The 14,259-nt window shown below is 27.1% G+C and overlaps 1 protein-coding gene across 2 annotated transcripts; it reads right to left on the bottom strand.

Annotated features, from left to right (window-relative positions):
- Positions 1–7,699: 7,699 nt before the first annotated feature.
- On the bottom strand, positions 7,700–9,784 carry LOC135129535 (fatty acyl-CoA reductase wat-like). 2 transcript variants are annotated; one of them, XM_064056701.1, is made up of 8 exons: positions 9,685–9,784; positions 9,439–9,636; positions 9,146–9,388; positions 8,942–9,084; positions 8,781–8,890; positions 8,644–8,733; positions 8,016–8,601; positions 7,700–7,965 (listed from the first exon to the last, which is right to left on the bottom strand). In XM_064056701.1, the coding sequence occupies exons 1-8, from the start codon at positions 9,685–9,687 to the stop codon at positions 7,863–7,865; spliced, it is 1,476 nt and encodes a 491-aa protein (XP_063912771.1). In that variant the 5' UTR covers positions 9,688–9,784; the 3' UTR covers positions 7,700–7,862. The 2 variants fall into 2 exon arrangements, with proteins under 2 accessions (XP_063912771.1, XP_063912770.1); XM_064056700.1 differs by having other exon boundaries at positions 8,016–8,733.
- Positions 9,785–14,259: the final 4,475 nt, after the last annotated feature.

The following is a 14,259-nucleotide window of genomic DNA, read 5'->3' as shown; positions in this document are numbered from 1 at the left end:
ATCCACCAACATGAAATCACGAAAGTTGCTAGACAGAGGCGTCACAATGGAAACACAGGAACAAAAAGCCCCGATTATTAAAGCGAGTTTTTATTCTTATTTAAATGCGCTTTGTTGTTTTAATCGTTGTTTACGCCGTCAGAAACCAGTAGCGTCGTGTTGGCTTGCAATCACAATTTTAACATGACGTTATGGAAAATATAAACAGTGGCGGTTCGGTTTACGACTCATTTATTTTGATAAGGTGACATTTGAATTTTAAATATAAAACCATAAAGAATCGTAAAACTGAAACATGGAAAAATCGAAAAAATGTAAAATTCAAAAATCTAAAATTTATAAAATCGAATAACTGAAAAATCGAAACATCGAAAAATTGAGAGTTTATAAAAAAATATAGAAAATTTGACAAAATTACAATTGAAAAACATAAAATCTAAAACCGCGAAGTCGAAAAATCAAAAGATTAAGAAATCGAAACATTTGAAAAATTCGAAAACTTGAAAAATTGAAATATCGAAGAACTGAAATGAAAAATCGAGAAATCGAAATATCTAAAATTTTAAAAATTAAAAAATCTATAATTTTAAAACCGAAAAATTGAAAAATCGAAAAAGTAAAAAAATCGAAACATCGAAAAATCCAGGAGTCAAAAATCGAATCGTTTTTTTGATTTTCCCATTTCTCAATTTTTTGACTTTTCAGTGTTTCGATTTTTCAGTTTTTCAATGCAAGTTTTCAATTTCCATGTTTTCGTTTTTCCATTTTCGATTTTTCAAATTTTCTATTATTATTATTCGACTTCCATTTTAGACTTTTCGATTTCTCAATTTTTCGGTGTTTTAGTTTCGGCATTTTTCAATATTTCGATTCTTCAGTTTTTCAATTTTTCGATTTCTTGGTTTTTATTTTTTCGTTTTTTTAGTTTTTGGATTTAAAAATTTTTAGATTTTTCGCTTTTTTGTTTTGATTTGTAGATTTTTCAATTTTCAATGTTTCCAAATTTTAATTTTTCAGTTATGAAGACATTACATTTTTTGGTTTCTCTATTTTTCAAACATCAAATTTTAGATTTTGTTTCAATTTCTTGATCTTTCGATATTTTAACTTCTTGGTTCTAGATTTTTCAATTTTTCGATTTAAAATAAATTTTTCGGTGTTTCAATGTTTTAATTCATCCGTTTCTCGATTTTTCGATTCTTCAATTTTTCTATTTTTTCAGTTTTGACCTATTTCGATTTCTAAAATTTTCGATTTTTCTAGTTTTCGGCTATTCGGTTATTCGATTTTCCATTTTTTTGATTTTTCAATTTTTCAAATTCTCGATTTTTCAATTTTTCGATTGTTTCAATTTCGGATTTTCGATTATAAATTTTTGAAATTTCCATTTTTCGATTTTTTGAAGTACCGATTCTTCGAATTTTCAATTTTTCGAACATTAAATTTTAGATTTTGTTTCAATTTCTTGATCTTTCGATACTTCAACTTCTTGGTTCCAGATTTTTAAATTTTTCGAGTTTTAAAATAAATTTTTCGGTGTTTCAATGTTTTAATTGATCCGTTTCTCGATTTTTCGATTCTTCAATTTTTCTATTTTTTCAATTTTTACCTATTTCGATTTCTCAAATTTTCGATTTTTTTAGTTTTCGACTATTCGTTTATTCGATTTTCCATTTTTTTGATGTTTCAATTTTTCAAATTCTCGATTTTTCATTTTTTGATTTTTCAATTTTTCGATTGTTTCAATTTCCGAGTTTCGATTTCTCGGTTTTCCCTTTTTCAATTTTACAAATTTTAAATTTTTGAAATTTCCATTTTTCGATTTTTCAATTTTTCCATTATTCAATATTTCGCTACTTTAATTTTTCAATTTTTTTAATTTTAGACACTTCGATTTATCGATTTGTCGATTTTTCAGTTCCCCGATATATTTTTCAATGTGGCGGATTTTTAAATTTTTGATTTTTCAGTTTTTTGATGTTTCAATTTTTCGTTTTTACAATTTTTTAAGGTTTTGATTTTTTGACGATCCGGTTTTTCTACTTTTAAAATTTTTCAAATTTTTGGATTTTTCGATTTTTCAATTTTTCATACATATTTTAATTTTGACAACTTTTGCATTTCTGGATTTTTCAATTTTTCAATTTATAACTTTTATAAATGTTCATTTTTACGATTTCCTAATTTCTCAATTAATCGATTTTTTAATATCGCATTTCTCAATTTTTTGACTTTTCGGTGATTCGATTTTTCAATTTTTCAAATTTTCTATTATTCGACTTCCAGTTTTCGACTTTTCGATTTCTCAATTTGTCGATAAAATTTAAAAATCGAAAAAGTAAAAAAATCGACACATCGAATAATCCAGGAGTCAAAAATCTAATCGATTTTTTGATTTTCCCATTTCTCAATTTTTTGACTTTTCAGTGTTTCGAATTTTCAGTTTTTCAATTCAAATTTTCGAATTACCGGGTTTTTGTTTTTCCATTTTAGATTTTTCAAACTATGAGGCTTCTCTATGTTCTCTGATTTTAAAATGACGTTATTGAAAATATAAACAGTGGCGGCTCGCTTTACGACTCATTTATTTTGATAAGGTGACATTTGAATTTTAAATATAAAGCCATAAAAAATAGTAAAAATGAAACATTGAAAAATCGAAATATCCAAGAAATGAAAATCGAAAAATGAAACATCAGAAAATCGAAAAAATATAAAATTCAAAAATCTAAAATTTAAAAACCGAACAACGAAAAATCAAGAAATCGAAATGTGCAAATTTAAAAAATCGAATAACTGAAAAATCGAAACACCGGAAGACTGGAAAATCGAAAAACCGAGAAATCGAAAAATCAAAAGATCAAGAAATCGTGAACTTGAAAAGTGGAACAATTGAGAAACCGAAATAGGCCAAAATAAAAATCGAAAAACTGATAAATCTAAAACCTGAACAATCAAATCTCGATAAATCGGGAATGAAAAATTAACAAATCGAAAAATTGAAAAACAGACATCTAAAACCAGGAAGTCTAAAAATCGAAAGATTAAGAAATATTGAAAAATTAAAATTTCAAAAGATTGAAAAATCTAAAATTTAAAAATTCAAAAATTGAAAAATCGAAAAAGTAAAAAAATCGACACATCGAAAAATCCAGGAATCAAAAATCGAATCGATTTTTTGATTTTTCCATTTCTCAATTTTTTTACTTTTCAGTGTTTCGATTTTTCAGTTTTTCAATTCAAGTTTTCGAATTTCCGAATATTCGTTTTTCCTTTTTCGATTTTTCAAATTTTCAATTATTATTATTCGACTTCCATTTTTAGACTTTTCGATTTCTCAATTTTTCGGTGTTTTAGTTTTGGCATTTTTCAATATTTCGATTCTTCAGTTTTTCAATTTTTCGATTTCTCGGTTTTTATTTTTTCGCTTTATTAGTTTTTGGTTTTCAAAATTTCAGATTTTTCAATTTTTCGATTTTTTGTTTTGATTTGTCGAATTTTCAATTTTCAATTTTTCCAAATTTTAATTATTCAATTATGAAGACATTACATTTTTCAGTTTCTCTATTTTTCGATTTTTCCATTCTTTGATTTTTCTGTTTTTCAATTTTTCGAACATTAAATTTTAGATTTTGTTTCAATTTCTTGATCTTTCGATATTTCAACTTCTTGGTTCCAGATTTTTCAGTTTTTCGATTTTTAAAATAAATTTTTCGGTGTTTCAATGTTTTAATTGATCAGTTTCTCGATTTTTCGATTCTTCAATTTTTCTATTTTTTCAGTTTTGACCTATTTCGATTTCTCAAATTTTCGATTTTTCTAGTTTTCGGCTATTCGGTTATTCGATTTTCCATTTTTTTGATGCTTCAATTTTTCAAATTCTGGATTTTTCATTTTCTGATTTTTCAATTTTTCGATTGTTTCAATTTCGGATTTTAGATTTCTCGGTTTTCCCTTTCTCAATTTTAAATTTTTGAAATTTCCATTTTTCAATTTTTATCATTTTAGACATTTCGTTTTATCGATTTGTCGATTTTTCAGTTCTCCGATATATTTTTCAATGTTGCGGAATTTTAAATTTTTGATTTTTCAGTTTTTTGATGTTTCAATTTTTCGTTTTTACAATTTTTTAATGTTTTGATTTTTTGACGATCCGGTTTTTCTACTTTTTTCAAATTTTTGGATTTTTCGATTTCTCAATTTTTCAATACATATTTTAATTTTGACAACTTTTGCATTTCTGGATTTTTCTATTTTTCAGTTTAAAAGTTTTCTAAATGTTCATTTTTTCGATTTCCTAATTTCTCAATTAATCGATTGTTTTATTATCCCATTTCTCAATTGTTTGACTTTTCAGTGGTTCGATGTTTCAGTTTTTCAATTAAATGTTTTGAATTTTCGTGTTATCGTTTTTCCATTTTTCAATTTTTCAAATTTTTTATTATTCGGCTTCCAATTTTCGACTTTTCCATTTCTCAATTTGTTGATAAAATTTAAAAATCGAAAAATTGAAAAATCGAAAAAGTAAAAAAATCGACACATCGAAAACTCCAGAAGCCAAAAATCAAAAAATCGAAGGATCGAAATATTGAAAAATCCCAAAACTGAAATATCGAAAAACTGAAAAATTAAAGAAAAACGGAAAAATGGAAAACCTGAAAAATCTGAAAACTGAAATATCCAAAAAGTGAAGTCGAAAAAGCGAAACTAAAAAAATTAAAAAATAAAAAGTCAAAAACCTGAAAAATAAAAAATTAAAGAATTGAAGAAACGGGAAAATCAAAATAAAGATTAATTGAAAAATCGAAAAATTGAGAGTTTATAAAAGTCAAATTTGGAAAATTAAAACATCGAAAATTTGACAAAATGGCAATTTAAAAACATAAAATCCAAAACCGAGAAGTCAAAAAATCAAAAGATTAAGAAATCGAAACATTTGAAAAATTCGAAAACTTGAAAAATTCAAATATGGAAGAACTGAAATGAAAAATAGAGAAATCGAAATATCTAAAATTTTAAAAATTAAAAAATCTACAATTCAAAAATCGAAAAAGTAAAAAAATCGACACATCGAAAAATCCAGGAGTCAAAAATCCAATCGATTTTTTGATTTTCCCATTTCTCAATTTTTTTTACTTTTCAGTGTTTCGATTTTTCAATTCAAGTTTTCGAATTTCCGGGTTTTCGTTTTTCCATTTTCGATTTTTCAAATTTTCTATTATTATTCGACTTCCATTTTTTGACTTTTCGATTTCTCAATTTTTCGGTGTTTTAGTTTGGGCATTTTTCAATATTTCGATTCTTCAGTTTTTCAATTTTTCGACTTTTCGATTTTTCGGTTTCTCGGTTTTTGTTTTTTCGTTTTTTCAGTTTTTGGATTTTAAAATCTTAGATTTTTCAATTTTTCGATTTTTTGTTATGATTTGTCAATTTTTCAATTTTCAATTTTTCCAAATTTTAATTTTTCAATTATGAAGACATTCCATTTTTCGGTTTCTCTATTTTTCGATTTTTCAGTTCTTTGATTTTTCTGTTTTTCAATTTTTCGAACATTAAATTTTAGATTTTGTTTCAATTTCTTGATCTTTCGATATTTCAACTTCTTGGCTCCAGATTTTTCAATTTTTCGAGTTTTAAAATAAATTTTTCGGTGTTTCAATGTTTTAATTGATCAGTTTCTCGATTTTTCGATTCTTCAATTTTTCTATTTTTTCAATTTTTACCTATTTCGATTTCTCAAATTTTCGATTTTTTTAGTTTTCGGCTATTCGTTTATTCGATTTTCCATTTTTTTGATGTTTCAATTTTTCAAATTCTCGATTTTTCATTTTTTGATTTTTCAATTTTTCGATTGTTTCAATTTCCGAGTTTCGATTTCTCGGTTTTCCCTTTTTCAATTTTACAAATTTTAAATTTTTGAAATTTCCATTTTTCGATTTTTCAATTTTTCAATTATTCAATATTTCGCTACTTTAATTTTTCAATTTTTTTAATTTTAGACATTTCTATTTATCGATTTGTCGATTTTTCAGTTCTCCGATATATTTTTCAATGTGGCGGATTTTTAAATTTTTTATTTTTCAGTTTTTTGATGTTTCAATTTTTCGTTTTTACAATTTTTTAAGGTTTTGATTTTTTGACGACCCGGTTTTTCTACTTTTAAAATTTTTCAAATTTTTGGATTTTTCGATTTTTCAATTTTTCATACATATTTTAATTTTGACAACTTTTGCATTTCTGGATTTTTCAATTTTTCAATTTATAACGTTTATAAATGTTCATTTTTTCGATTTCCTAATTTCTCAATTAATCGATTTTTTTAATATCGCATTTCTCAATTTTTTTACTTTTCAGTGGTTCGATTTTTCAATTTTTCAAATTTTCTATTATTCGACTTCCAGTTTTCGACTTTTCGATTTCTCAATTTGTCGATAAAATTTAAAAATCGAAAAAGTAAAAAAATCGATTTCGATTTTTCAGTTTTTCAATTCAAGTTTTCGAATTTCCGAATTTTCGTTTTTCCATTTTCGATTTTTCAAATTTTCAATTATTATTATTCGACTTCCATTTTTAGACTTTTCGATTTCTCAATTTTTCGGTGTTTTAGTTTCGGCATTTTTCAATATTTCGATTCTTCAGTTATTCAATTCTTCGACTTTTCGATTTCTCGGTTTGTATTTTTTCGTTTTTTTAGTTCTTGGATTTTAAAATTGTAGATTTTTCAATTTTTCGATTTTTTGTTTTGATTTGTCGATTTTTCAATTTTCAGTTTTTCAAAATTTTAATTTTTCAATTATGAAGACGTTACATTTTTCGGTTTCTCTATTTTTCGATTTTTCAGTTCTTTGATTTTCCTGTTTTTCAATTTTTCGAACATTAAATTTTAGATTTTGTTTCAATTTCTTGATCTTTCGATATTTCAACTTCTTGGTTCTAGCTTTTTCAATTTTTCGATTTTTAAAATAAATTTTTCGGTGTTTCAATATTTTAATTGATCCGTTTCTCGATTTTTCGATTCTTCAATTTTTCAATTTTTTCAGTTTTGACCTATTCGATTTCTCAAATTTTCGATTTTTCTAGTTTTCGGCTATTCGGTTATTCGATTTTTCATTTTTTTGATGTTCAATTCTTCAAATTCTCGATTTTTCAATTTTTCGATTGTTTCAATTTCGGATTTTCGATTTCTCGATTTTCCCTTTTTCAATTTTACAATTTTAAATTTTTTAAATTTCCATTTTTCGATTTTTTGAAGCATCGATTCCTTTTGAGTGGTTCGCTTTTTCAGTTTTTCAATTAAATGTTTTGAGTTTTCGTGTTATCGTTTTTCCATTTTCCAATTTTTCAAATTTTCTATTATTCGACTTTCAGTTTTCGACTTTTCGATTTCTCAATTTGTCGATAAAATTTAAAAATCGAAAAATTGAAAAATCGAAAAAGTAAAAAAATCGACACATCGAAAAATCCATGAGTCAAAAATCGAAAAGTTGAAGAACAGAAATATTGAAAAATCCCAAAACTGAAAATCCAAAAACCGAAAAATGAAAGAAAAATTGACAAATCAAAAAACTGAAAAATCCCAAAATTAAAAATTGAAAAATTTAGAAATCAAAAAATCAAAAAAATTAAGTTTTGTCAATTGTCAATTTGTCGAAAGTAAAACGTAAAAAAAATATGATGATATTTTTTTTAGTTAATTTTATTCCTAGTTAGAAACAAACACTGTTGCCAACATAAGTCGAGGAGTGCTCAACTCATTTAATTTAAACGCCTCTCTATGTTCAATGATTAGGTGCTGTAAAACTAACAAGCGGCAACAAATTTGCTTCCGTAGTAAAAACCCGAGACAAAGTGTGCGGCATTTTTTACTTTGTAAGTTCGACTAAGCAAGCACTAAGTAATTTCCAAAGGGTACCAACACCCACGAAGTACAACAAAGCCAACACTGCATGATGCGCAAATATTAACCTAAAAATCGACACATTAAGTTACAAAACTCAAAAATGTTTCGTTTTCACCTGATTGCCTTAACTTTAGCACTTGGAAGATTATCCCACGGTTCTTTAACCAAATACGACCTTAATCCTCTAAAATACGAATGGAAATAGTGTGTCCAGTGTACTGTTGCGATGTCAAACGGAAATATAGTTTTATCGGTTTCATTCAAACAATCCCAGAGTTCTTTCACATTCGTGTTTGTAAAAGTCCAGTCGCGTATATAGGAACACTCCCCGTGGTACTTCAGTTTGTGAAAGCGTCTATAATTCGATACTAAGGTGGGTTTCTTGAAACATAATAACGAAATCACGTCCATGAAAAATCCCGGAATATAATGGTAAGCTATACTGAAGAAAAAATTTGTGAGCTTGGTTTGTGGAACACTGGTTATGGTTGGCATCCAGAAACACTTGGATAGTGGGTAGAACTCCCCGTATACGTTAATGTTAAGGCGGATGAATTCGCCACAAGTTATGGGGTTGTCTGGAGATGAAACGTAGTTATAGATGGGTATGGTTTTTCTGGAAATGATGGGTACGTTTTGGTAGTTTCGGTGTACATCCCAAGCACTTGCAATCAGTGCTGCCACCGCCATGTCCCCTGGTACTATATCTAGGTTATTGGCAAAGTCACAACAAATGTACCTACTGAAACCTAGTGCCATATTGATTATAAAAAGTGTAGGTCCTCCGAAACTGTCAGTCCAACCTGGAAGCGGATCCTTGTGTGTGCAAAGAACTAAAAACTGCTTATAAATTCGCAATTTTTGCACTAGATACAAGTACCAATCGATGGCCGAAAAATCCCAACGGGGAGGTCTTTAGCGGTATCGTCAATCAGAAGCTCTGCCATAGCTTTAGAAAACTCATAAGTATTTGACCACTTTTCCAGAACTCTATGTTAAGTCGTAAAAATTAATTTAACTTAGTTATATTTGGGTTAGTACCTTTTAGTAAATTTTTCTTTCGTTTCAGGACTGTTGACAAGCAATTCGACTTTTCGGTGGTCGAAACCCACGTCATCGTACACTGTTTCGTCGATGGAGGGGAGATAACTGTTACTATACGCAGTGGACACGTAAACTAGTGCCTGAAAATGTATTAAACGCGTAAGAGAGAGACAGATATATTAGTACTCTCTAGAGACATACCTTTAAATTGTACATTTGCTTACACAACTTGATAACTTGCTTAGTAACACCTACGTTGTTGTCGTAAGCAACTTTAATGTCGTTGAAGAAGTGCACGTTTGCGGCTACGTGAAAAACCACGTTAATTGTGGATATGAGTTCGTGATGGTCACTCATAGATAGACCCAAATTGGCACCACTACTCTCCACGACCTTAACTCTTTCCATAAAAGTAGGATCTTGGCTCCTCACTTTGTCAAAAATCTAGCAACACATATATGTTAAAAAATCGTGATTAGCAATTAATCACGTACTTCTTTTCTGAACAGTTCTTCACACCGCGTGCGGACGTCTTTTCCTTTTTTAGGTCGGATCAAAAGATAGATGGCTGCGACTTTCGTGCTTCTTAGTAATTTTTCGATTAGGAGTTTCCCGATGAACCCGGTGCCCCCGGTAATGAAAACGTGTTGTCCTTCGTAGAATTTGCATATCTCAGAGTCGGATAAATTCGCCTAATTACAATTTTATGTTTGGAAGCTACTATATACTCTAGAGCTTACCATGTTTGGATATTCGTACCGACTGTCAAGTTTTCTAACAACGTTTTAAATGTTCATGAAAATTTGAATGTAAAATTGTCTCGACTTTTAGCGACCGAATATGCAATAAGGTGTGGACTACTTAATGCACAAACGACTTTGACGGACGAATATCTAAAAAAGCGCGTTATTACGCATATAACTGTGTTAATAGCGATGACTAGTGCGTTTTTTTTTTTTACAAATTTTACTACTTTATGTTAAATAACCGAATTTTATGGAAGTTGTTTTAATGGATAAATGAACAACATTTACATTTTTGGGTAAAATTAATCATTGGAATTGTCACTGATATATTACTTTTACGATTAAGTCTAAATAGTTTGCATTATATTTAAAATTCAAATGTCATCTTATCAAAATAAATAAGTCGTAAAGCGAGCCGCCACTGTTTATATTTTCAATAATTCATAGTTTAAATTGACACTAGATTTACCAGAATATTACAAGCTGCTTACTGTTTCGTTCACTTTAATTCAAGTCGCACGAATTACAGTTCGCCGTCTGAGAACTTGTTTGATCTAAAGACCAGAGCGCAATCAGGCCAATGTCGACTCTAAGCGTTCGGAAACGATTTGATTTATAAGTCATGGTCCGTGAACTGATACACATCCTAACCGGTTTCGACCATAATATCTGCTGTTTCAACTTTGGAATTATCAGTTTTTCGAAATTTTAATTTGGGGAATTTTCAGTTTACTCAATTTTCAATTTTTGGATTTTACAATTTCTCGGTTTTTATTTTTTCGTTTTTTTAGTTTTTGGAATTTTTGTTTTGATTTGTCGAATTTTCAATTTTCAATTTTTCCAAATTTTAATTATTCAATTACATTTTTCGGTTTCTCTCTTTTTCGATTTTTCAGTTCTTTGATTTTTCTGTTTTTCAATTTTTCGAACATCAAATTTTTGGACTTTTCGATTTTTCAATTTTTCATACATATTTTAATTTTGACAACTTTTGCATTTCTGGATTTTTCAATTTTTCAGTTTATAACGTTTCTAAATGTTCATATTTACAATTTCCTAATTTCTCAATTAACCGATTTTTTATTATCCCATTTCTCATTTTTTTGACTTTTCAGTGGTTCGATTTTTCAGTTTTTCAATTAAATGTTTTGAATTTTCGTGTTATCGCTTTACCATTTTTCAATTTTTCAAATTTTCTATTATTCAACTTCCAGTTTTTGAATTTTCGATTTCTCAGTTTGTCGATAGAATTTAAAAATCGAAAAATTGAATAATCGAAAAAGTAAAAAAATCGACACATCGAAAAATCCAGGAATCAAAAATCGAAAAGTCGAAGAATCGAAATATTGAAAAATCCCAAAACTGAAATATCGAAAAACTGAAAAATGAAAGAAAAACTAAAAATGGAAAACCTGAAAAATCTGAAAACTGAAATATCCAAAAAGTGAAGTCGAAAAATCGAAACTTTAAAAAAAACTAAAAAATAAAAAATCAAAAACCTGAAAAATCGAAAAATTAAAGAATTAAAGAACAGGAATATCGAAACCCTCGAATGTCAAGAAATGGGAAAATCGAAACATCGATTAATTGAAAAATCGAAAAATTGACAGTTTATAAATGTCAAATTTGAAAAACTGAAATATCAAAGAACTGAAATGAAAAATCGAGAAATCGAAAAATCTAAAATTTTAAAAATTAAAGAATCTAAAATTTAAAAATCGAACAAGTAAAAAAATCGACACATCGAAAAATCCAGGAGTCAAAAACCCAATCGATTTTTTGATTTTCCCATTTCTCAATTTTTTGACTTTTCAGTGTTTCGATTTTTCAGTTTTTCAATTCAAATTTTCGAATTTCCGGGTTTTCGTTTTTCCATTTTCGATTTTTCAAACTATGAGGCTTCTCTATGTTCTCTGATTTTAAAATGACGTTATTGAAAATATAAACAGTGGCGGCTCGCTTTACGACTCATTTATTTTGATAAGGTGACATTTGAATTTTAAATATAAAGCCATAAAAAATAGTCAAAATGAAACATTGAAAAATCGAAATATCGAAGAAATGAAAATCGAAAAAATATAAAATTCAAAAATCTAAATTTTAAAAACCGAACAACGAAAAATCGAGAAATCGAAACGTGCAAATTTAAAAAATCGAAACACCGAAAGACTGGAAAATCGAAAAACCGAGAAATCGAAAAATCAAAAGATCAAGAAATCGTGAAGTTGAAAAGAATTGAGAAACCGAAATACGCCAAAATCGAAAAGTTAAAAATTGAACAATTTATAAATTGAAAAATATCGAAAAATCCAAATCTCGATAAATCGAGAAATCAAAAAACGAAAAACCGGAAACTGGAAAAACTGAGAAACCGAAATAGGCCAAAATAAAAATCGAAAAACTGATAAATCTAAAACCTGAACAATCAAATCTCGATAAATCGGGAATGAAAAATTAACAAATCGAAAAATTGAAAAACAGACATCTAAAACCAGGAAGTCTAAAAATCGAAAGATTAAGAAATATTGAAAAATTAAAATATCAAAAGATTGAAAAATCTAAAATTTAAAAATTCAAAAATTCAAAAATCGAAAAAGTAAAAAAATCGACACATTGAAAAATCCAGGAGCCAAAAATCGAATCGATATTTTGATTTTCCCATTTCTCAATTTTTTGACTTTTCAGTGCTTCGATTTTTCGGTTTTTCATTTCAAGTTTTCGAATTTCCGGGTTTTCGTTTTTCCATTTTCGATTTTTCAAATTTTCTATTATTATTATTCGACTTCCATTTTTAGACTTTTCGATTTCTCAATTTTTCGGTGTTTTAGTTTCGGTATTTTTCAATATTTCGATTCTTCAGTTTCTCAATTCTTCGACTTTTCGATTTTTCGATTTCTCGGTTTGTATTTTTTCGTTTTTTTAGTTTTTGGATTTTAAAATTTTAGATTTTTCAATTTTTCGATTTTTTGTTTTGATTTGTCGATTTTTCAATTTATAGTTTTTCCAAATTTTAATTTTTCAATTATGAAGACGTTACATTTTTCGGTTTCTCTCTTTTTCGATTTTTCAGTTCTTTGATTTTTCTGTTTTTCAATTTTTCGAACATCAAATTTTAGATTTTGTTTCAATTTCTTGATCTTTCGATATTTCAACTTCTTGGTTCTAGATTTTTCAATTTTTCGATTTTTAAAATCAATTTTTCGGTGTTTCAATGTTTTAATTGATCCGTTTCTCGATTTTTCGATTCTTCAATTTTCCTATTTTTACAGTTTTGACTTATTTCGATTTCTCAAATTTTCGATTTTTCTAGTTTTCGGCTATTCGGTTATTCGATTTTTCAATTTTTTGATGTTTCAGTTCTTCAAATTCTCGATTTTTCAATTTTTCGTTTGTTTCAATTTCGGATTTTCGATTTCTCGGTTTTCCCTTTTTCAATTTTAGAAATTTAAAATTTTTGAAATTTCCATTTTTCGATTTTTTGAAGCATCGATTCCTCGATTTTTCAATTTTTCTATTATTCAATATTTCGCTACTTTAATTTTTCAATTTTTTATTTTTAGACATTTCGATTTATCGGTTTGTTGATTTTTCAGTTCTCCAATATATTTTTCAATGTTGCGGATTTTTAAATTTTTAATTTTTCAGTTTTTTGATGTTTCAATTTCTCGTTTTTACAATTTTTTAATGTTTCGATTTTTTGACGATCCGGTTTTTCTACTTTTAAAATTTTTAAAATTTTTGGATTTTTCGATTTCTCAATTTTTTAATACATAGTTTAATTTTGACAACCTTTGCATTTCTGGATTTTTCAATTTTTCAGTTTATAACGTTTCTAAATGTTCATATTTACAATTTCCTAATTTCTCAATTAATCGATTTTTTATTATCCCATTTCTCATTTTTTTGACTTTTCAGTGGTTCGATTTTTCAGTTTTTCAATTAAATGTTTTGAATTTTCGTGTTATCGCTTTACCATTTTTCAATTTTTCAAATTTTCTATTATTCGACCTCCAGTTTTTGACTTTTCGATTTCTCAGTTTGTCGATAGAATTTAAAAATCGAAAAATTGAATAATCGAAAAAGTAAAAAAATCGACACATCGAAAAATCCAGGAGTCAAAAATCGAAAAGTCGAAGAATCGAAATATTGAAAAATCCCAAAACTGAAATATCGAAAAACTGAAAAATTAAAGAAAAACTAAAAATGGAAAACCTGAAAAATCTGATAACTGAAATATCCAAAAAGTGAAGTCGAAAAATCGAAACTTTAAAAAAAACTAAAAAATTAAAAAATCAAAAACCTGAAAAATCGAAAAATTAAAGAATTAAAGAACAGAAATATCGAAACCCTCGAATGTCAAGAAATTGGAAAATCTAAACATCGATTAATTGAAAAATCGAAAAATTGACAGTTTATAAATGTCAAATTTGAAAAACTGAAATATCAAAGAACTGAAATGAAAAATCGAGAAATCGAAAAATAAAAAATTTTAAAAATTAAAGAATCTAAAATTTAAAAATCGAACAAGTAACAAAAACCGACACATCGAAAAATCCAGGAGTCAAAAAC

Source organism: Zophobas morio, unplaced genomic scaffold (assembly GCF_036711695.1).
Source record: "Zophobas morio isolate AGI-343-1 ecotype UQ-CSIRO unplaced genomic scaffold, CSIRO_AGI_Zmor_V1 ptg000016l, whole genome shotgun sequence".
Taxonomy (NCBI): domain Eukaryota; kingdom Metazoa; phylum Arthropoda; class Insecta; order Coleoptera; family Tenebrionidae; genus Zophobas; species Zophobas morio.
This window is presented reverse-complemented; position numbering and strand designations above follow the sequence as displayed.